The sequence below is a fragment of the Crocuta crocuta genome, unplaced genomic scaffold (genome assembly GCF_008692635.1).
Source record: "Crocuta crocuta isolate KB4526 unplaced genomic scaffold, BGI_CrCroc_1.0 scaffold61, whole genome shotgun sequence".
Taxonomy (NCBI): Eukaryota; Metazoa; Chordata; class Mammalia; order Carnivora; family Hyaenidae; genus Crocuta; species Crocuta crocuta.
In genome coordinates this window covers 11,451,930-11,476,034 of record NW_027528369.1, presented here as the reverse complement: position 1 = coordinate 11,476,034, position 24,105 = coordinate 11,451,930, and the positions used below count along the sequence as shown (strand labels likewise).

General features: G+C 53.4%; 1 protein-coding gene across 1 annotated transcript; it reads right to left on the bottom strand.

Moving 5' to 3' along the window:
* On the bottom strand, positions 1-24,105 carry TCF25 (TCF25 ribosome quality control complex subunit). Its single transcript, XM_077754142.1, has 16 exons — positions 23,777-24,105; positions 15,795-15,956; positions 14,799-14,873; positions 13,777-13,895; positions 13,099-13,164; positions 9,360-9,442; positions 8,547-8,677; positions 8,011-8,110; positions 7,122-7,215; positions 5,783-5,875; positions 5,573-5,678; positions 4,347-4,506; positions 2,143-2,230; positions 1,087-1,245; positions 848-938; positions 1-391 (listed from the first exon to the last, which is right to left on the bottom strand). The coding sequence occupies exons 1-16, from the start codon at positions 23,966-23,968 to the stop codon at positions 152-154; spliced, it is 1,959 nt and encodes a 652-aa protein (XP_077610268.1). The 5' UTR covers positions 23,969-24,105; the 3' UTR covers positions 1-151.

Genomic DNA, 24,105 nt, shown 5'->3' with positions numbered 1-24,105 from the left:
TGCAGTTTTGACTCTACATTTATTTCTAGATTCCGTAATTAATACATTGTCCCCCTGCCCTGTAAACCCCATGAGGGCAGAGGGAGTGCCCTGCTCTTGCTGCCCACTGTTACCTCCAACACCTGCTCCAAAAACTGACAGAAAAACACTCCTACTTTAGACGAAGAAGTGAAAGAACACGGCTGACAAAAGCTGACCTGTGACCCCAAGCCACAGTCCTCTGAGGGCCTGCATCTGCGGGAGGCAGTGGCCCCGAAGCGCTGACCTCAAAGCTGTACAAGCAAAGGAGCAAAGCAGGAGGCGAGCGGTACCTCTCTGGTCTGACGTAGGAGTAGATGGTGTCCAGAGGGGGTACGGGGTCGAAGCCCATCACAGACTGCGTGGTCACATCCTTCAGGAAGGGAGACAGAACCGCGTGAGCCCCTGGGCCCCCCGCCCCCCCCGGACTCGCAGCCAATTCCAGGCTGGACTGGGCTCTCCGCAGGCGTCCGCCCGTCAGACGGCGAGGGTCCCTGGGCTCGAGGCCCTGCGCACCCTCTGTACTAAGCCACCGGGTGAAGGGGTGGGGACGGCCTTCCTTCCACCGGGACACTCACTCTGCCGGCTCTGAGGGCTGCAGAGGACACCTGTGGGCCAAAGTGTGCGTGCCGCGGGGCAGACACAGAATCACAGGGTCGCTGTGTCAGGGTCTCTCACTTTAGTGCCACAGGACGCAGGCCCCGGGGCCCCGAGTGGCTGGGTCACTGCTCTGAGCCCTGTGAGGTCACATCTCCACCTCGCCAAACCCCGGCTGTGAGGGGAAGGGCCCAGCCTGTGACGAAGCTCCGTCTCAGCCCCTCTCCCTTACCGGGGGGAGGGCAGCAACGGCTTCCTTCACCTCAGACAGGACCACGTGGCGGTGGATGTTTCTGGGCGCACGCTGGTAGAGGACCTTCCGCCTAGAACCCGGGGACACAAGGGCGGCACGTGGAAGGGAGCCCGCACCGGCCCGGCTGCCACGTCTGTGCCAGCAGCACCCGAGCAGACGGGCTTCGTTCCCACGAGGACTCATGAGGCCACGTGCCGCCCTGTCACCCCCGGGCCCACCTGCTCTCACAGGCTTCCACCGCAGGGTCCCCGGCGTCCACCGCCTGCAGAACCTCCCGGACGTTCTCCTCCAGCCAGCTCATGGTGGCCGGCTCCTTCCAGAGGAAGTGCGACCTTCCGAGGTACAGGCTCACCAGCTGGCTCAGGGCAGGGGGCTGGCTGGGGGGGAGCGGAGCTCGTGAGCGGGGCCCGCCGGCACCCTCGGGGAGTGTCCGGGGCCTGTCCGGCAGCCTGGGGTGAGGAGGCTGTCCGGAGGGGCTGCTCACCTGGGACAGGCAACCACCCAGGGGGTGCGGGACACACACAGCATTTACTTCTATTCAGGATTACGTGTTTTTTAAGAAGTACATGTTCCTTGGGGCGCCTGGGTGGCTCAGCCAGTTAAATGTCTGACTTCAGCTCAGGTCATGATCTCACAGTTAGTGGGTTCAAGCCCCACGTCAGGCTCTGTACTGACAGCTCAGAGCCTAGAGTCTCCTTCAGACTCTGTCTCTCTCTCTCTTTCAAAAATAACAAACATTAAAACAATTAAAAAGTATGAGTTCTTTAACAGAGCCAGAAAAGAACACGTACGTCGGTGCACACACACAGAGACACCGCAAGAACCACTGTGGTTTGCAAACAGGGTCTGAGGGTGGCTGGCTCCCATCTGCACGTTTTTCTTTGTTGTTGTTTTTTTTAGCAAGAAATGTGGAAAACATAGTATCTGCCCGCGCAGATGTGTGAGCCATGCCAGTAAGTGCAGTGACCCGAACCCTGTCCAGCAAATGCACGCACGGTGGAGCCGTGCCCTGCTCACTGCTCACCAGGGAGGCTTGTGCCCTAGGCCGCAGGGTGCTCACACGCCGGCTGGCTCTGTGCCTGACCCTCGAGGCGATGCCCCACCTGGACGGGGACCCAGCCCTCCCCCGTGGGAGCACAGTCCAGCCGCCCAGTCTCGAGCAGAGAGCAGCTGCCAGGCCCCTCCCGGTGACAGGAGAGCAGCTGACGCCCACAGTCTGCCCCACGACTCACACACAAGCAGGCACTGCCCTCCCAGGGCCCATCGGTCTTTACCTTATCTCAGCGTCCGGTCCAAAGAAGCTGTGAGTGGCGACGGTGGCATCTGGCCGCACGCTGCAGTACTCCAGCAGAGGGAGGAGGGCTGCCAGAGGAAGCAGGGGCCCCGCGGGCAGGGTGACACCAGGGTGAGGCCAGTCTACCCACAGCAGCCCCCCCAGGGATCTCTGCCACCTTGGAGGGGGCCGTGGGTCCAGCTGCCACGCGGAGGCCTGGTCGGCATCTCAGGGGTCGCACCCATACCCCGCAGGCACACGCACGAGGCGTTCTAACCACTGACATCGTACGCTCCATCTGCAGGCTGGTGGGAGGGCCAGCCTGCGGGGTTCAGGCCTCGGGCGGAACCTGTCTCTCCCCCTGAGCAGCTGTGGCTTCCCCAAACAGCCATGTCACCTGGAGAACCCTGTCTTCCGAGTGACTTCACGGGTGGCTCACACCCCCGGCCCCACACAAATAGCCCGTGCCCACGAAGCACCTCGCCTGCTAACTCCATGCACCTTGATGGGGAAAGGTCACTTCATTAGGGCCTGGCCAGGCAGCCCCGTGGGAGCACAGATGGAGAGGCGCGGGGCCTGGACGTGCAGGCAGAGCTTGAGAACATGTCCAGTGGAAGTCCTGAGTCACATGGGCCTCAGCCCCGCCCTGGCTGCCTCCTCGGACCTTCACCATGCTTGTTTTAGACCTTGAGCTCCGTGCTCTGCCCAGCACATGGCACTACCTGACACGGTCTCCCTGCCCTAGGATGTGAGCCCCAGAAGTGGGGACCCTGGTCACCTCCTCTCCCGGCCTACACAAAGCAGGCCCACTGAGGTGAAGGGGTCACCTCGAGGACCTGAGCTGCTCCAGCCGCGGGCTGTGGGGACAGCACACGTAAGGCAGCACGGCCGGTCCCAAGACACGCCCTCTGTGAACCTGCACGTGGCCGGAGGCCTGCAGCCCACCAGGACCCTGGCAGGGAGGCAGGATCTTCTCTCATCTCTCATCACCAAGGAGATCAGCCCACAGTGCTCTGTCATCACACAGACACCAGCCCGCTGCCCCAGGATGTCAGGAGGTTCCCCGTGCAATCCCAGAACAAGTTATTCAACCCAACTGAAAGACGGNACTGCCAGCTCAGAGCCTGGAGCCTGTTTCAGTCTGTGACTCCCTCGCTCTCTGACCCTCCCCTGCTCATGCTGTCTCTCTCTCTCTCCTAGAAATACATAAAACATTAAAAAGAAAAAAAAAGAAAAAGAAAAAAGAAAGATGGGATTTGAGGGCAAGAACATAAACCCTAGTTTGCTGACCGGGCCCCTCCTGCAGGGTTCTGCTAACATCTAGCAGCTCACTTATCTCTCTAGAAAATACCACATCATGGCACCTGGGTGGTTCGGTCGGTCAAGTGGCCAACTTTGGCTCAGGTCACAATCTCGCGGCTCGTGGGTTTGAGCCTGCGTCCGGCTGTGTGCTGACCCCTCGGAGCCTGGAGCCTGCTTCAGATTCTGTGTCTCCCTCTCTCTCTGACCCTCCCCTGCTCACGCTGTCTCTCTCTCAGAAATAAATTTAAAAAAAAAAAAAAGAGGGGCGCCTGGGTGGCTCGGTCGGTTAAGTGTCCGACTTCGGCTCAGGTCATGATCTCACAGTTTGTGGGTTCGAGCCCCCCATCGGGCTCTGTGCTGACTGCCAGCTCAGAGCCTGGAGCCTGTTTCAGTCTGTGACTCCCTCGCTCTCTGACCCTCCCCTGCTCACGCTGTCTCTCTCTCAGAAATAAATTTAAAAAAAAAAAAAAGAGGGGCGCCTGGGTGGCTCGGTCGGTTAAGTGTCCGACTTCGGCTCAGGTCATGATCTCACAGTTTGTGGGTTCGAGCCCCCCATCGGGCTCTGTGCTGACTGCCAGCTCAGAGCCTGGAGCCTGCTTCAGATTCTGTGTCTCCCTGTGTCTGGCCCTCCCCCGCTTACTCTGTTTCTGTCTCTCAAACTTAAAAAAAAAGAAGAAAATATCACATCTTCAGAAAATAAGTTTGTCTCAGTCAATATCAAAAACTTATCCTGAAGCCCCAAGACACTTGAACGCCAAAGTCAGTTCTGACTCATTTGCTGCTTCTGAGCTGTATCTCCACCTTGTCCAAAAGCCCTGCTGAAGACGCGCCCTTCTCTAAGCGGAGGGCGCACGCTGGGGCCTGGCCGCGTACGCAGGCGCTGCCAGGACACACCGCACCCACCTCCAGGGAACATGATGAGCGCCTGGCGGATCAGGAGAGACGCCTGTTCCCTCGCGGAGCTGAGCTCCTGCTCAGGGAGGTCTGCTTGCTGACTCAGCAGGAAATAGGCCAATGGCACAGAGAAGGCAAAATTCGGGAGCTGAGACAGATTTCGATGAGCCTGAAAGGGGTAGAGGAACAAAGTCTGGAGCTTGAATGTGGCAAAGACCAAAGACGCAAGACTCGCAGCTGCTCTGGAGTCGCTGGAGGGGCCCGTGGTGAACACCAGTGCTGTGCTGGTATCTTTCCACCTGGCATAAATGGCAACTTCCCATTACCTCTGGGGACTTTCTTGGGGCAGAAGACAAGTAAAAGGCCCTGGCAGGGTAGAAAACTGCCTGCGATGGACGAGAGGAAGGACCTGGGGGAGGTAGAGTCAGGAGGGGCACAGACAGATGCCCGCTCTCGTGACGGGCTCAGCTGCGGAAGCAGCCAGCCTGTGCTCTGTCACAGCGGAAAACGGAGTCGGGTCGGCAAGGAGGATCATCCCTCCTCCCGCCAGGACCCGATCAAGGCTGCCAACGGGGCCGAGCACTCGCCCTGCCTCCCTCTGCACGTGTAGGCAGCAAACGACACGTGATGTGCCGTGTGTTCTCCCCTAAAACGGGACCGTGGTCTCCACCTACGTTCTTCTGCAGCCCTGTTGCGGGGGATGGGGGTGCTCCGGGAACTTCTAGAAACTAGATCCCCAGAGGTGGGACTCCTTGGCCAACTACCCAAGTGACAGAATTCAAAATGATTTATGTGGTCATTTTTCAATCACACACGAACACGTAGTGAGAAGAGTCAAGCTCAGAGCTCAGGAAGGTAAGCTGTCAATCCCCCACTCCCGCCCCCGCCCCACCGAAGGCGGTCAGGTTCACACCCCCGAAGACAGCACCGTGTAACAGGAACACTCATTCCCTAGCAGCCAAATTAAAACAGGTGACATTAATGTTTACTAATGCTACATTTAACCCACTACTAAAATACCTAAAATAGCATTGCTTTAATACATAATCACCCCGACGGTCACTAATGAGAGTCTGCCTTTTTCTTGTGTCCAGTCTCAGCCTGGATGTCGGGAAACCAGGTGGGGTGTGTGCAGACCCTCCCACTGCTTGGCAGAACCGTGCTGGGGTGCACGGAGCCCGGACTGAGCAAAGCGGGCAGATCCGGCCCGTATCACAGCGCACGCCCACACCCACCTCCCACTCCTGGAAGAGGCGGATCAGGTAGTCGTAGTTGCGTGCCCGCAAGGCCAGGTGGTCGATGAGCAGCAGCATGCACAGAGGGTCCTCGTCGGGCTCCAGGCTTCCCGAGGTGGGGGGAGGGGGGAGACAAAGCACAAAGTGGTCCGCTGGCACCGCCGCCCACGGTCCCAGGCCGTGAGCACACCGCCAGCCGTAGGCGCTTACCTCAGGATGAGCTTGCAGAACTCCAGCGCCGTGCGGGGGCAGCCACGCTTCTCCAGGAAGCTCATTTGCTTGTAGAGGGCCAGGTAGAAGCTCCTAGATCCAAGACAGTCCCTCGTGAATCAGTGCGGCAGCCAGAGCCTTGTCCGGCACCGACGCCGACCCCTGCTCCTTGGCTGCGCTGGCCATGTCCTGGGTGGCCTAATCACTGCGAATGTTCACGAGTCTTCCTGTGTCTGCAGAGATGGTGATGCTCCACATGCTGTTTGCAGTTACGTGTCCACGTGGAGGAAAACAAGCTTAGCTCGTAGCTGAAAACATCTTGTTTTCTGTTGATCGCTTCAGAGAACAGACTCAACATCTCCTCTAATCACCACCCTAATTTACCCTCAAGCCCCAACTTTGGCAGGGACGATGCCGCTGGACGCATCCAGTTTTGGGGCTTGAATCATCCTGGTAGAGTGTTACTGTATCAGTAACCACCACCCTGCTAGGGCCTGTGATGTCCGTGTTTCATAACCTGCCTCTGAGAACTAAGAATTTCACTGGAGAGACCAGACTAACACAGGCAAAGCCAGACGATCTGCGCAGTCGGGGTCGGCGTGCCCAGGCCGACTGTCAGGTGCAGAGAGCGGCAGCGCTGGCCCGAACACCGACGCTGGAGGCGGCGAGAGGGCGAGGAGGCACCGGGATGACAGAGGGCGCACCCCCACCTCCCAGGGCCCACGAGGGCAAGAAGCAGGGGGTGAGGGAAGCCACTGTGGCTGTTCGGGCCTCCTTCAGTGACGGTCGGTGCCAGAGCGGGGCCTTGAGACAAGTGTCACCCAATCACGACCACGGAGCACAGGGAACAGGCTCAAGCTGACGTAGCTTATTAGACTCACTTCTTAAACATTTTTAAAATTCTTTTTTAAATGTTTTATTTATTTCTGAGAGAGAGAGAGACAGCGTGAGCAGGGGAGGGTCAGAGAGAGAGAGGGAGACACAGAATCTGAAGCAGCTCCAGGCTCTGAGCCGTCAGCACAGAGCCCGACGCGGGGCTCGAACCCACGAACTGTGAGATCATGACCTGAGCCGAAGTCGGACGCTCAACCGACTGAGCCCCCAGGCGCCCCTAGACTCACTTCCAACAAGGACAAAAGCAGCCCCGGGCTGGCCCAATCGGTCTGTCCCTGAGCTCAGCCATCTCGCGTTCAAGCTGTACCCAGCAAGAGGCCCCGGTGCGAGCTAGCAGGTGGGACTCCTCAGAGACAGTCCTCTCCCTGCTCCCACTGCGCCAACACGGGCGCTCAGTTCGCGTGACAGCTGTGACACACCCAGGCACCCTGCCCGTGAGACCCACCTGTTCTCAGGTCTGCGGTAGTCCAGCCGGCAGGCCCCGCTGGTGAGACTGAACAAGGGGTGGAAGGCACACTCCATGCTGTACAGCGCTCGCTCTGCAGGCCACCAAACACCAGGGGAGGGTCATGGCCACCCTGCGGCAACTGCAACCTCATCCCCTATGGCTCGCAAAGAAGGCTCGCAAAGGAAGGTCATAAAGTGAGGATTTTGGGAAACGCCGTGGCACAGATGTGGCCTTGGGGGGGGTCACCGATGCCACTCTCTGCATTTGCTTCCCCAGAGGCAGGACGGGGGGCCCCTGCGTTCTATCCAGAGAGGTGCAAACACAACCTCACAAAACCCATGTGCACACGTCCACAGCAGCTTGTTTATCACATGATCCGGCAAGTGGAAACAAGCCAAGTGTCCCCAAGTGCTGGCAGGCGCACACACCATGGCCTATCCACACCGCAGAGCACCGCTTAGCAGTATGAGAAGTGAACTCTGAAGACGTTATGGTAAATCAAAGAAGCCAGGTAGGCATGAGTCAAAGGACTCCACTCAAAGGAAATGTCCAGAACAGGCAAATGCACAGAAACAGGAAGCAGACCTGGATTGCCAGCTGGTGTCAGGTCATGGGCAGGGGTTCTTTCAGAGGTCGTGTGAATGACCGAGACTCGGTAGTGACCAAGCGGTAAGGCTCTGGCCTGATCTACACACCAGTGAATCATATGCTTTCAATGGCAGCATTATGTGGTTTATGAATTGTATCTCGAGAAACCCACTGTTTAAAAACGACCCTGGCAAACCCCTGGTACCTGCTGTCATCATAGACAACAAGACCTATACCCCCCCTCCCCCCGGGGAAGGCATGCGTGGCCCAGAAGCATAGCCGGGCAGCGCCCTCTCACCTACAAGGTCCCGGGCCATCTCCTGGTCCTCTTGAAAGCGGCAGGCGTCGCTGAGCTGCAGCAGCGAGTCGACATGGTACGGGCTGGTCTGGAGCAGAACCTGCACGGGCAGGGGGAACATGGGGCTGCAAGCGGCGCCCCCAGACAGCAGGCAGCGAGGCGCCAGCCCCAAGCAAGCTTTTCTTTCAGGCACATAAACCTCGTGAAAATTTTACCAGGGTGACACGCGTAACACCCTCGCCTGAAACCAAGCTCATCGCCCAAGCCAGGCCGAGTCACCTACCCGCCCTGGGGTGGGAACCAGCACCTCCACCTTCACCCTCTGCCACACCCCACACAAGCAGCCCTTAGAAGATGAGGCAGGTCCTCAGAAACACCTTGCCCTGGTCCTCAGCCCCCATGACCGGGCATACGCTGGAGGGGAGAGGGGCCAGGAGGACGAGGGACCACAGTCTGGGACCCAGACCCAGGGCAGCCTGGGTGACTGCGGAGGGGGCGTGGGCTGGGCGAGGGCCCTCCCGCGGGGATGCCCGTACCACCATGTTGTTGGGCTCCATGGACTCCACAGCGGCCAGGAACTTGTGCTGCGTCTGCTGGTACTCCTCACTGTGCTCAAACGCAAAGAAGGAGAGGCCCTTCTTGGACTCCAGCAACCGCATCGACAGACCTGGGGAAAGCGCAGCGTCAGGCCCCGGGGCTCCGGCAGATGAGTTCTGTGCGTGCGCAACGGGAGCCCCCGTGACAGGGTTCGCTGCCCCAGGATGCCCGGGCCTGACCGCCACGCCGGGGCCACACCGGCACCACAGTCCGGTCCTTCCCATGAAGGTGTCCCCCACACCCCCTGGGGGGGGGGGTCGGTCACAAATGTCCCAGGATACACACAGCGCCAACCCCATGGCATCTGGCTGGGCCGAAACACGGGTCAAAGTCCAGATGCAGACGGGCAAGGGCGACCGTGCAGGGGCTGCGGCCAGGCCTCTGGGGCGACGGTGATCCACACCCACGAGTGGACGGCCTTTCCTCCTGTACCCCATGTTGGGTGAAGGCCCAGCTTCTTCTGAGGAACCACTTACCTTCCAGAACAGGTGAGTGGTTCCAGGCTACCCTCAACTCAGACCCTCCTGACAGCCCCAGAGCCTCTGCTCCAAGTGGCTCAGGGGGCTCTGCCAGCAGAGTGGGGGTGTCCTTGCTGCAGCATGTGGGGGTCATGGAGCCCCCCACACACAGGAGCAGGCCGGGGTGCCACATGCTCCTGTCACAGCGGGTGTCCCTGCCCCTGACCCAAGGGCTCTCGGATACTGCTCACACAGAGGAACGGCCCGGCCCCCGCGGCTCCGCACTGCCCTCACCTGGTTTGCTGTACCGTGGCCAGGTGCTCTTGGGGGTCGTCAGCCATGTACACTTGGGGTACACACGCTGCCGCTGCCTCGGCCTGGGGAGAAGGGGTGCAGTCACAGCCTTATCTTCGCTGCCTGATCTCCGAGGGACCTCGGAGGTGAAACCGTGGGAAGGGAAGGGCATGGGCAGGAGGGAACGCGAACAGCACGAACAGAGCGTGATGAGTGCCAAACAGCGCTGTGTGCTGTGAGCTAAATAACCAAACAACCGGAGAAAGAAAGAAAAACTGAAAATTTTTAGAGTCTCCTCAAAATGGCAGGAAAGAAAGGTAAAAAGGAGACAAACAAAAAGATAAGGAGTAGAACAAGCCTGTAAGGCCTCCTGTGGACTCGAACGAGCAGGCTTCCCTGGGGACCAGGCTGGACAAAGGCACCACTGGCTGCGCACAGGACGAGGGCCGACCTCCGTCCTGAGGTGGGTCCTCGCCTCCCCTCCCAGAGGGCAGCAACGCAACAACGGGTTTTGAAAAGTGAACCACGGGGGTGCCTGGGTGGCTCAGTCGGTTAAGCGTCCGACTTTCGCTCAGGTCATGATCTCGCGGTTTGTGGGTTCGAGCCCCGTGTCGGGCTCTGTGCTGACTGCCAGCTCAGAGCCTGGAGCCTGTTTCAGAGTCTGTATCTCCCTCTCTCTCTGACCCNGGGGGGGGGGGGCTCAGCACACACACATCAACACAGTCCTGGGTGAGGACGAGCCGGGGAGCACAAGGGAGCAGAGGGGAGGGAGGTCAGCCCCCTGAGACGCGGTGCCCAGACTGCCATCTCCCCTCAGCCCGTGCCCCGGCCTCACTGGGCTCCTCCGAGGCCGTGGGTGCACAGAGGGGTTTCTGCTCTAACCCTGAGGCTTTGTTTCTTAAGCTGAGTAATGGGCATGCGGACCTGTGCATGGGATTCTGTACATTTTCTTGATAACACGAACCATTTCATTAAGGAAATACAGAGGAGGAAGAATCCGGCCTGCATGAGGAACAGGGTAAAAAAGCATGTTTCCTCTCCCACCATGAAGGCAAAACTGCAGGAGAACAGGGTACCTCCAAATTGGACTCACAATTTGAAGAAACACTCAAATGACCGCCTCTGAAATTTCGAGTGTTGAGCCCTGAAACGTTAGCCAGGCTTATTTTTGCTTCTCAATCGGCAGCAAAACCGATATGAAGTCTAGGAGCTGGGATACATTTCATCTCCGTCGATGGAACACCTCTCAGGGATCGGCGCCACGTGGCAGACGCAGCGAGGAACGGTCTGAGCGAGGGCCTGTGGGCGGGGCTTCCTTCGGGGGGCGCGGGGGGCGGTCTCTCGGTCGCCCCAGCATGGAGTCCCGCTCTGACGGGCGCTGGGCAGGGTGTGAAACGGCGAACTGGATACGCAGAACCGCCTGGTCTCTGGACCCAGGGACGGCGCAGCCCTGCAGTGAGTGTTCGTACAGAACAGAGAGGGGGCGCTGGGGGCGGGGGGCACCAGCAGAGCAGGGGGGCAGGTGTGTCAGCCGCGCCTGTCACGGGAGGCTTTCCGAGAAAGCGCCGTGCGCCGGCCGGCCGCGCATTCTGAGCTGGCCACCGAGACGGAGGGGACCCAGAGCCACACGGAGTCTGCACAACGATGGACAGGGGGGCGGGGGAGCTGCGGCTTCGCAGGGAAGCCTTCGGTGGAACTTAAACTTTTGAAGGAACCGATATCCTAAGAAGCATAACGATACTATAAAAACAATAAACACAATTACGTGAAGTATTACAGGCACGGGAACAGGAGTGGGCGGAAATGAGAAGAAAATGCAGACACACATTGGGGCGCCTGGGTGGCTTAGTCGGTTAAGCGTCCGACTTTCGCTTGGGTCATGATCTCGCGGTTCGTGGGTTCGAGCCCCGCGACGGGCTCTGTGCTGACTGCCAGCTCAGAGCCTGGAGCCTGTTTCAGTCTGTGACTCCCTCTCTCTCTGACCCTCCCCTGCTCACGCTGTCTGTCTCTCTCTCTCTCCTAGAAATAAATAAAACATTTAAAAAAAAAAAAAGAAAATGCAGACACACCAACCATAGGCCAACAAGTGGAGCTGGGCCGGGGAAACGCCCGATGTTCAGACCAAGAAAATATTTTATTTATTTGTATATATTTTTTTAAGTTTTTTAATGTTTGTTTATTTTTGAGAGAGACAGAGACAGAGTACAAGCAAGGGAGCGGTAGGGAGAGAGGGGGAGACACAGAATCTGAAACAGGCTCCAGTCTCTGAGCTGTCAGCACAGAAGCCAATGCAAGGCTTGAACTCACACACCATGAGATCATGACCTGAGCTGAAGTCAGACACTTAACCGACTGAGCCACCCAGATGCCCCGTATTTGTTTATTTTTTTAAGTTTATGTATTTTAAGAAAGCACAAGTGGAGGAGGGCCAGAGACAGAGACAGAAGGAGGGAGAAGAATGGAGAGGGAGAGAGGGAGAGAATCCTAAGCAGGCTCTCCACTGTCAGTGCAGAGCCTGACGCTGGGCTCAAACTCACAAACCGTGAGATCACGACCGGAGCTGAAATCAAGAGGTAGACGCTTAACCGAATTGAGTCACCCAGGTGCCCCTCACAAGGAACATTTTTAAGAGAAAATGTTTTTCATCAATATTCCCCAAGAAGACATAAAGTCAGAAACTCTTGTGTCCTGAATAACTTAACACCAACGATAAAACCAAAAACCATTAGCAAATAACAAGAAGAGTCCTGCATCTGTATATTATGACAGAATCTAAAGCCCCTAACGCCACTCTAGGTCAGAGGAGGAAGAACACCAGGCAGCAGTTGGGCGGCGGAGAGACGTGGAACTACACCACACAGGACCCCCATCCTGTGCAACTGCGCGAGAAAAGGCCACACAGCCGCAGGAAGAGCGCAGCCAGCACACAAGCCGGCACCCGTCCCCCGGCACCCGTCCCCCAAGACCAGTGCATTCCCCTCAGACACCGGGCATGGAAAATGGTGCCTGGAACCCAACCGTGCGGAGCCAGCTGGTGAGAGAGGCCGGCAGGGCTCTGTGATTCTGGGGAACATGGAGTGCATGCAGACGGGCCTCAGAGAGGTGCGGCAAGCTGTCCGGACTGGTCATCTTTGGGGGTGTCACAGGGGCCCTTCCGAATTGCCTCCGATTTTTATTTATTTATTTATTTTACAAAAAGCATTCACTCCTACATTTAGAAAGACGACAGACGGTACTGGAAACGACAAAGCCTCTGTCGGCTGACAGCTCCCAGTCAGAATGGGACTCTGCTGAGCACCCACGCCTCCTGCAGAAAGGTCTGTAAACAGCCCCTCACGATCAGAGCGTTTCTCCCTGGGTCTACCGCACGGCATTAATCACTAAGAACTGTTAAATTAACAATGATCAAACGTATCCCAGAATCTAATCGTGTTGGTTTTGCTCGCTGATTGAGAAACAAAAATGAAGTCGGCCAAGATTTCTGGCCTAGAAGCTCAAAATTTTAGGACTTCCAGAACCCTTGCCAAATGGTGACTCGCAGGCTAGCGAAGGCAGTATGAGGGATGGAGCCCACTGGCCATCGAAAAGGTCAAACACCAACTTCTCTCTGATCCCCTTCTGATCCCTCAGAACCACAGTCCTTAGGGTCTCCTTTCGTAAGTCCCTGGGGGCTAACAGGCCTGGAGAGTGCTCCCTCCCTTCTTCCAGAACAGAGCCAGGGTCCCAGGGTCCGTCTTACCTTTGTTCCCCCAGGACAGCTCGAGCACCAAAATACCTTTTCAGTTCTGTGTCTGGATTCAAGTGTCTAGAGAATTGAAAATTTAACAAACAAAAAAAATGAAATTGAGTTCTTCTACAATGACCCTGGGAATTCTGAAAGGTCACGTAAAGGCCAGCAGAGAGAAGAGCTATTCTGGCATGGAAGCAACTGGCAAGCCTTCTCCAAACCACACTAACCCTGAAGCAGAGGCAGCCGGTACTGGGGCCAAATCAGAGCAGCCTCAGACCTGCGGACTAGATCCAGGTGTGCTCGCCGACTCAGGATAAGAGTTTTTTAACTTAGGATAAGTTAAAGTTTTTAACTCAGGATAAGCTTTTTTAACACGGGCAACAATCTCTGTAGTAGGGAAGGGCTTTTCATAAGCATCTACAAGGACGAGAGAGCAATGACGTATCCCAGGGATGACATCTTACCTCAACACCTTTTGAGAAAAAACACTCCCAGATACATAAAGCTAAGTGATGAGTCCTTGGAAACAGAGAGGAGTTTCCCTTTGCTTCTCTCTCCTTGCTCCTATCGCCTAAATGCTTAGCAATACACCTACATCACTTTAAATAAAGATAGCAAGTTCTCTTCTTTTTTCAGTATTACTTCCCCCTTGCACAGAAGTCTCAGCCAGCACGGAGGGGGCTGTACCTGTGCTCCACATATAGGACGTGCCTCTTGGAGCTCAGGGGAGGCGGGCCTGGGCGGTGTGAGCCACTGCCGTCCTCGATCCTCTCCAAGATGCGATCAATATCTTCCAGCCCGTTTTCCTGAAAGCCCCAGAACAACCTATTAATCACCACACTAACTTTATTTTAAATTTTTAAAAATGTTTTATTTATTTATGAGAGAGAGAGAGAGAGAGAGAAAGACAGTGTGAGCAGGGGAGGGTCAGAGAGAGAGGGAGACACAGAATCTGAAACAGGCTCCAGGCTCTGAGTTGGCTGTCAGCACAGAGCCCGACACGGGGCTCGAACCCACGAACCGTGAAATCATGACCTGAGCCAAAGTTGGACACTTAACCGACTGAGCCACCCAGGCGCCCCACTAACTTTATTTTAAATGTAATATCAATAATAGAATGATCTTTGCAAAGAATAAGTGTTATATTGTGTCTCCTTCCTGAAAGACTGTATATTCTAAACGCTGTGTGCTGCACATATATTTAGGAGAAGGAAGAGATGCTTCATTAGAGGCGGCTCAGGACCGGCGAGATCACAGAACTAGAATGGCTCTTGAAGTGACAAAGCACAAGCCTACACCTCTTCAGGCGGGACTTGGATGTAACTACCAGGGACAGGCAGAGTGCTACAGCCTCTCCAGGACACAGAATCAGGTGATGAGGACTGCAGGCAATAATGAGAACAGATTTTCTGACAACAAATCAAACCTGGAGGCTTACACCTCAACATTTAGTTAGTCCACTGGCACTAGAGAAAGGTCAGGGCACACGGGCAGCGGATTTACAAAGGCTGCCTTGTCCAAAGAGCATCATTTCAGAAGGTCGCCAGAAAATGGAAAATGGAGTCCGACCCTTAAGGAACAAAGTGAACAAAGAGCGAAATTTGGTAAGTGACCTTCCCTGACCTCTGAGTTAGATTCCTAATGGAAAGGAAAGGAATCAAAATACCAAATGAAAATGAACTGCCTGAGAAACAGCCAGATGCACATACCAAAATTTCTCCTGTAGTGTTTTTCTTATTTTTCGGTTTCTTTTTCTTCTTTCGGAGTTTCCCACTTAGATTTGACTAACAAAAGAAGCACGTTTTAGTCAATGGAAAGAGACAATAAGATCTTAAACCCTGACAACTAAAGCAGCAAGATGCAGATGGACACGGGAACACAGGCTTGGCGGCTGCTCGCTCTCACCCTCAATGTCCCGGGAACCCACCTTCTCCGACAACACAGACCTCCCACCGGCCTGTGATTCTGGCCCTGCCTCCAATTTCTCCTTCTCAACGGAACTCACGGCTTCCCAGGACCTCAAGGGGCTCACAGGGTGAGGGGCGTCCACCCACCTGCCCTCTGCTTTCATCTTCCACTCTGTCAACCACTCTCCCTGCCGCGCGCAGCCACCCTGGAGGCTGGGACCCTGCACTGCACTCCCCTAAGCCCTTGGTGCCTCTGCCCGATCTCTCTCGTCCCTTCACTTGGCCACCTCCTGCCCCACAGTGTGCAGCGCCCCACCACCCCAAGCTCAGTAGGGTGCCCCTCTCTACACCGCGAGTCAAGTCCCTCTGGCTGCACTGTCTGTCCATACCTGTCGCTCTCTCGACCGGAGCCCCCAGGACCCAGCAGGCGCACAGCAGGCCCTCAGTGAGTGAAGCATTAGAGCGCTTCAGGGGCGGCCTCCCGCGCATGGTGCCCAACAGCCACATCCCAACCCGAACCGACCCACACCGCCCAGGGCCTCGACCACCTGACCAGAGCTCCACAGTCACAAAACACACCCCCTGGGAAGGAGGGGCAGAGCTTCCCGAAGGGTGGAGGCCACTCTTGTGCCAAGAAAACCTGTCTAGGGAACCGAGCGTGTGGCCTCCTTGATGCCACAACTAGTCTTGAGGATTTCAGGCAAATCTAACCGGGTTCCCAGGGAAATGTGGGCGCAGCTGGGACTCAGAAGATGCCAGCAGAGGGTGTATGTGGCTGGCCCCTCGTAGTCCCCACACCTGCTCTGGGGGCGCCTTGTCAGCCACTTCTCCAGCTTTCTTGGTGTCTGCACCTCCGCTCTGGGACCTCCTTCTGTTCCGCGAAACCACAGTGTCTGTGAGCAGACAATCGGATCGCTCCCCATTCAGGACTGGTCCCTCCTCAAGGTCCTCGATGTTTATCTGGAAAAACAGATGGGAGGGAACAAGCGTGTTACAGGTGTCCTGGTCACAGATTAAATAGTGACACTGAACTGTGGTAGAGACGGAGAGCAGGACAGGGCCGGGCCGGGGTGGGAAGGCGGGGAGACACGTTCAGGGTCAACCTGAGGTCGTAATGCAAAGAAATGTACGTCTATGTGCCTAGCAGAGCCGTACTGCTCACCTTTTGAACAAGCTCTGGTTCAGGGTTACTTTAGTCAGTAAATTCCAGAGAATGCTGGGCACCGTGTGGCTCCATGGTGGCTCTGTCTTCAGAGCTGACATAATGAAGAATCCCCAAACACTGCGACTTACCTCCTAACTGAGCGAAACCCTAGCACAAAGATTTGTATATACATCTGTTCAGCCAACGGATTAATGTTCTTTCCTCCTACTGGGGACTCTAGGTAGCTCGGCTACAGTAGCAAACAGGACAAGAACCTGGGGGAAGAAACGGGACCTAAGGACTGACCTACCTAGAAACTCTGTTATTCTGTTACAGAAATAACACGTGACAACAACAACTCACATGACAGAAGCTTACGTAGCAGCGAAAAGGAAGAAAAGGAACGAACTGCACATGCACACACTAAACCCTAAACACACCCCCCCACACACACACTCCCCAGAGGTGAGATGGGGGCGGGGGCGGCTACAAGTTACTGGAGAAGTTCTGGCCCTTCAGCCAGTCAGTGAACGAACAGGTCAACAGGAATAATAACAACATGCTTCATAAACCAGACGGGATGGACCCAGTCTAGAGCACTGAGGTCCAAATACCGAACTCTATGTTCAGTTTAGAACCTCGAAATAAATAAAGCTCAAAAAATAAAATATAATACCTATTTTTTTAAAAATTTATTTACTTAGAGAGAAAACATGCACAGGGGAGGGGCAGAGAGAGAGGGAGAGAGAATTCTAAGCAGGCTCGGCACTGTCAGCACAGAGCCTGACGTGGGGCTGAATCCCATGAACTATGAGATCATGATCTGAGCTGAAATCAAGAGTTGGACGCTCAACCACTGAACCCAGGCACCCCAAAAATAACATCCATTTTAACACCCACGACCCCAAGATAATTTTTTTTGTTAAACTTGCGATCATACCGCACCTGGTGATTTTTCACTGACTGATCTCTCGCAGCCGACCATCTCAGTTGGGAAAGTGTCAAAGAAAACACACGAACAAATTTTTGTTTTCTTTACCAATGGAGATTTCCACGTGGCAAGGATACAATTCAGGAGTATATCATGCTAATCTGTCCACAAATCCATACCTGACTCAAAATGCTGGAATTCTACCAAAACAGTTTCTGTCCCAGCCATGCCCAATACTATGGGGGTTTCTATTGTACACACCTTCTTTTGAGGGGCAGCATTGTAAAGCCAGGCGCCCAGGCGTGGCCTGGTTGGTTTAGGTTTTGGAGCAAAGGAAGAAAACTAGAACGTGGCTTCCTGGGACATTTCCTCTAAACAAAGGGGGGTACATTGGGTAACTGGCACCTACATTTTCTCCAGTATTGGGAAATGGTACCCCAATGCCTACAGTGAAGCTGGGTGCTGGTTACGTCATGTCCACTTCCTTAAAAAAAAATTTTTTTTTTTTTTTTTGAGAGACAGAGTGTGCACACACCCTATGTGAGAGCAGGGCAGGGCCAGAAGGAGAGGGAAAGGGAGAATTTTAAGCAGGTTCAGTGTCTAGCACGGAGCCCGACATGGGGCTAGACCTCACTATTGTGAGATCATGACCTGAGCGAAAATTAAGAATTTGATGCTGGGGCGCCTGGGTGGCTCAGTCGGTTGAGCATCTGACTTTGGCTCAGGTCATGATCTCATAGTTCGTGGGTTCGAGCCCCATGTTGCGCTCTGTGTTAACAGCTTGCTCAGAGCCCGGAGCCTGCTTCAGATTCTGTGTCTCCTTCTTGCTCTGCTCCTCCCCTGCTCACGCGGTCTCACTCTGTCTCTCAAAAAGAAATAAATGTTAGGGGCGCCTGGGTGGCTTAGTCGGTTAGGCATCCGACTTTCGCTTAGGTCATGATCTCACGGTTCGTGGGTTCAAGCCCCGCGTCGGGCTCTGTGCTGACAGCCAGCTCAGAGCCTGGAGCCCATTTCAGAGTCTGTGTCTCCCTCTCTCTCTGACCCTCCCCTGCTCATGCTCTCTCTCTCTCCTAGAAATAAAAAAAAAAGAAAAAAGAAATAAACGTTAAGAAAAAAAAAAAAAAAAAGAGTTTGATCCTTAACCAACTGAGCCACCCAGATGCCCCAAGAATTTACTTTAAAGTAATGACTACACCCAGCATGGGGCTCAAACTCATAACCCCAAGATCAAAAGTCACATGTTTTACTGACTGACTCAGCTAGGTGCCCCATTAAGATATTATTTTTTGAGCCCCTTTTGGAAATTTGAGGTGTTTGGAGAAATTCAAATTCATAAACTCTATGCCAAGCTAAACTTCACCTGAAATGTTCTGGGCCTGTGCGCACACATGCAGACTTCCGATGATACACATGCTCGGTTTTGCTTCCTGACTGGAAAGAGTTGCTGTCTGTGCATGATTGCTCTTTGCGGGCACCAGCATTCAAAGGGCCTCCACCCACCATCCTGAGATAAATCTTACTTGGCATCCAAACACTGGTACTTTCATCAGTTTCAAGGCCTCAAATGGCTAACAATTTCAAGAGGTTCTTGTTCACTACACATGTTCCCTGCTACTCCACAGGGATAAGCCTTGATCAATATTTCAATAAACACTGGGTGGGAATTTTATCTTTTTGGGGGGGCAGGGGGTGGATTTCCGTATCTTGAAATGGATGTATGGTGGGAGTTTCGGCAATTGCATGGGTTTGTAACCCACACTCTAACCAAGATATAAAATGTTCCCGTAACCCCAGAAATATATGCCTCATGCCGTCTCCAACTACCATTTCCTGCTGACTCTGGCAAACACTGCTAAGATTTTTTCCACCAGAGATGTCTTATGCCTGTCTCAGAACTTGGTGCAGAAAGGGCTAGAGTATGTCTTCTTTTGTGTCCATTCACAGTGTAACGTTTTGAGGCTCACCCTGTAGGTGCCCGTATTACCGGTCCCCAGTCCTCCTTTGTGTGGATCTACTATGTTAGCTTATCCATCAGGCAGAGGAAGGCATTTGAGTGGCTTCCCATCTGCTGCTGTTTGGATGAAAGATACTGTGTGAGCGTTTATGCAGAAGCCTTCCGGGTACGTATGCAGAGGTGGAATCACTGGGTTATAAGATACAAGATCTATGTTGAATTGCCAGACCTATTTGCAAGGTGGCTGTACAGCTTTATGTTCCTTCCTGAGAGTTCTGCGTGCTCCACATTCTCACCATTTGGCATCATCAGTACTTCTAATTTTGGCCACTCTAGTGAGTGGCATCATATTAAAATTTTAATTTACATTTACCTTTTGTGACTAATCATGTTGAATGTTCTTTCGTGTGAGTATCAGCCAGTCCTTTGTGAAGTGCCTGTTCAAATCTTCTGCGTGTTGAAAAATTGGCCTTTTTAAAAAAAATTTTTTTAATGTTTATTTTTGAGAAAGAGAGAGTCGGGGGGAGGGTTGGGGGAACGACAGAGAGAGAGGGAGACACAGAATCCGAAGCAGAATCCAGGCTCTGAGCTGTCAGCACGGAGCTGAGCTGAAGTTGGATCCTTCACCAACTGTGCCACCCAGGAACCCCTATTACTGGCTTTTATGAGCTGTTCACACACGCTCTGGATACAAGTCCTCTATCATACATGTCTTGTGATCTTCTTCTCCCCATCTGTAGCTTGACTATTCATGTTTGTTTGTTTATATATTGATTTATTTACAGGGAGAGCGCGAGCGAGCACGCACAAGCCAGGAAGGAAGAGAGAGAGATATCGAGAGAAAATCCCAAGCAGGGTCCCCATTGTCAGCACAGAGCCGGACACGGGACTCAAACTCAAGGCCTGAGCCGAAATCAAGAGGACGCTTAACCAACTGGGCCACCCAGATGCCTCCTGCCTATTCATTTTTTAATCTTTTGATGGGCAGAATTAAGTTTTGATGAAGTCCACTTTCTCAATAGTTTCTTGTGATTAGTTTGCGCTTCTTACACCCAGTGTAAGAAATCTTAGCTTATGTCACAGTCACAAAGATGTCCTCAGCACTTTCTTCTAAAAGTACTATAGTTTCAGTGTGTAAACCCAAGGTCCATACTCAGTATGTTATTGTGTGTGAGGGGAGCGTAGGGATTGAAGTTCATTTTTCTCCATTCAGCTAGTAAAATTAGACCCTCATTTGTTACAGAGATGTAACAGTGCCCATGGAATTGCTTTTGAAAAAACTCAAGTGGCTGTGTAAGCACAAATCCATTTCTGAATTCTTGATTCTGTAGCATTGATCTGCTTTGTCTATGTTTATGCCAGCATGAGTCTGTGTCTGCTTGACGTTTGCAGTCCTTGCTCGAGGTTTACAATAAGCACCTTTTATGCAACCTTGTGTCGCTGCACACACAACCCACGCCCTTCATAGCAGCAGGCTCCCGGCTCTTCCCCTTCCTAGTACTGCTGCCGCTACACATCCTACTTTTATGTATTATAAACCTGACAATACACTATTATTTTGGCTTTAAAGAACCAATTAGATTTTAAAGAAATTCAAGAACTAGGAAACATCACATATTTACCCTATTTAACATTTGTAGCGTTTCTTATTCTTTCACATACATCTACATTTCCATCTGGCATCATTTTTCATCACAATGAAGTTATTTCCTTTAACATTTCTTTAGTAGGCCTCTGGCAATGGATGGTTGAGCATCTGACTTCAGCTCAGGTCATGATCTCACAGTTCGTGGGTTTGAATCNTCGAACCCACGAACCGCGAGATCATGACCTAAGCGAAAGTCGGACGCTTAACCGACTAAGCCACGCAGCCGCCCCTCACTGCAACTTATTTTGGAGGAAATCTGTTTTTTTATTTGATTTTATAATTTAGATACTTCTTTCAGGGAGTGACCATTACATTGTACATAAAAACAGACACATGTACAAGTACAGTTGACCCTTTAACAACACAGTTTTGAAATGTGCAGGTCCACGTATATGCACAATTAAAAAAAAAAAAAGGGGAGAGAGATGATTTCTAATCTAAAGCCAAAAAAATTCACCCAAGGGCTAGTTGTGAGGATAAACCCATAAACTAACAAAGGAGAGTGTCTTCTGCTCCGCTTCCCTCTCTCCAGGAGAGCACTGCTGCCCCCTTAGAAAGGTTTCTAAGTAAACCACTTTGGGTCACATTCCTACTTCACTTGGTTTTCAATTTCATTTAATATCTACATTTGCAGAGTGCTGACTGTACACCCAGTATGGGCTAAAGGCTACACATATTACTTCATTTATCACTCATTAAAACCCCTTAAAGTTAAGCGATATCATCCCCAAGAAACAGAGAAGCTGAAGCTTATGTTAGATATCTTGTCCATGTTCTCACAGCTATGAAGAGGTGGGGCTGGGATTCAAACCCAGGTCCTTCTGACTCTAAAGCCTGCATACATACATTCCGGCTGGAGATAGTACCTGCTGGTCAAATGCTAACTCATGCAGTAAATTTTCTGCACAGCTGGGCACCAGACGCAGGGTGGTGGGGACCTGTTAGGGAACGCCAAAGTCTCTGTTCCCACAAAGCTTACACTTCAGCAGGGAGCAAGGAAAGAAAGCAACACCAAATAGAAAGAGCCAACACAGAATCTGTACAGTAGGTCCTATGATAATTGCTAGGGAAAATTGAGAAAGAACAGAAAAAGAGGAATGGGAATGTGCGAGTAACTCCCCTTTTAAAGCAGTCTGTAGAAAGGGTAGGCAAGATGGAGAAGGCGTCATCTGAGCGAATCCTGAGGAAGGAGAAGCGAGACACGTGACACCTGAATACAAGGCGTTAAAGGCAGAGGAGACAGCAAAGGGGATCCATCACTCCGGCTAGAGCAGAGCAGGCAAGATTATAAAGAAATGAGGGGGGAGAGCTCATGGGGTAAACTTGGCCAGTGTGGGGTCATGGGGGGGATTTAAAGAAAGGGGAGCTGAGGANTATAAAGAAATGAGGGGGGAGAGCTCATGGGGTAAACTTGGCCAGTGTGGGGTCATGGGGGGGGATTTGAAGAAAGGGGAGCTGAGGGCAGAAAGAGCAGTTAACAGTTGGACACACTGGGTTTGAGATGTCTGAAAGGTCTAAGAGGTGACAGATGTTGAACTGGATGTTTGAATCCCAAGAGCAGGAAGGACATCTGAGCTGGTGGAAGGGAACACACAAACAGCAGAGCCTGAGCAGCTGCAGATCTTGAATCCCTCCGACATGATTTCATGGGGAGGTCCACAACAGAATTCTTTTCCTCCATTCACACATGTAAGCACCTGCCATTTTTTTCATTTCTCCCAAACACTCTGCTCCCTGTTCATTTGCCCTCCTTTCTTCTTCAGCAGGAACATTAATTTTGCTTCAGAGGTAAATACCATGACGTGGTTTAGGGTACAGATTTTAGGTCACAAAGCCTGGGTTTACTTTTCAAGTGTCACTTAGTAGGTCATTTGCACAAGAGGCTCTATAGGTCTCCTTCCCAGGCTATGTGAATCAGATGACACCCCAGCAGCACCTGGGATACGTAACACCCTCCAGCCCGTGGAACGTGTGATGTCCTCCAAACAATAGCTGTTGGTGTTAAGGACTAAATCTGGGGAATATGGGAAAGAAAAAGCACAACCAGATAAAACGTCTGTGGAAATGGCTGCCCTTGGCACAAACTGATTTCAGCCCGTGAACAAGTGAGATGAGAAAGAAGACTTCAGGATTCTGAGAGAAGCCAGAGAAATGACTGGCAAATTTAAGGACACGTGATGTGATGGGGAGACAAAACTGGCCCTGCTTCCAACTGCGGGAGCTGGGAGCTGGACACAGGAAGGCCAACACTACTTTTAATTTTGTGCATGTCTGAAATTTCTTATGACAAAAATGCCAGAAAGAAAAAGAAATCAGAAGAAACAGAGTAGAGGGGAAGGAGTTACTTTTGGTCTCAGAATCAGAACAAGTGGAGGAGCACCGTGGGGAATCAGGAGAGGACTCGTCCCACCTCGCCAGAGACTACAGGGTGAGGCTGTCTCTCACCGTAAGAGAGAAGGTCAGTAATGTCTAAACCACACTCCGACACTGGCAGCCCACACGCCCCGCCATCTCACGAGGTTGCTAACTTGCCAACTTCACATAAAGGAGCAATCGTAAGACCAAGAAAGAGATTACAAAGAGTCACTGGTTTCTCCGTGATCCTCAGACCTACTGCTGTCTGTCCAACCACTCGGGCACGCCGTGGAGAGGATACAAGGTGAGCCAAGCAGCCAGTTACCCGTCCGCACACAGATACAAGAAGTCAGAATGAGGCGATGCGCGCACATGGAAAAGCCCAGACTGAATCCGGCTAAAGAAACCCTGATGGGCGCTTACTCCTTCCACTCACATCTACGGTGTTATTTCTGTCAGACACTTGCTGTGGGGGACTCAGCGATGAGCAAAGCGCCAAGTCCTGGGTCGTGAGAAGTAAACAAGAAAGTCAGCAATGTCCCTGCAACGCCCTGGCTCGACCCTGGGACGAAGCGAAAAGCTCCCCGATCCAGGGGCGAGGCCCCGCCCACTGTGCTCCGGGCCCGCCCCCCGATGTCACGGCCACGCCCACCCAAGCAGCCCAGGTCCCAATGGCCCCACCTAAAACCAATGTANCCCCACACCGCCCTCTCCCACCACCCCCACCCGAGGCAGCCCCGCTCCTCACCAGCTCGAACCGGTTGTTGATGCAGACGCCTTCCTTCCCTGCGCCCCGGGGGCGCCGGCTGCCTGTACCCCGCTTTGGGCCTTCTTCTTCCGCATCATCGTCATCATGGAGGGCAAACTGCAGGGCACCGGGCCCGAGGGGCTCCTGGCCGCGCTGTTCCCCCCTCAGCCTCCGGAGGGCCCGGCGCGACATAGGACCCAACGGCCTCTGACGTCTGGAGACCGGGAGAAGGAAGAGCAGAAAAGAAACCGGCTGGCGCGCCTGCGCACTGACGGCGCGCTGGCGCGAGCCCGAGCTGCCGCGTCTGCGTCCTGCGGCTCTCCGGAACT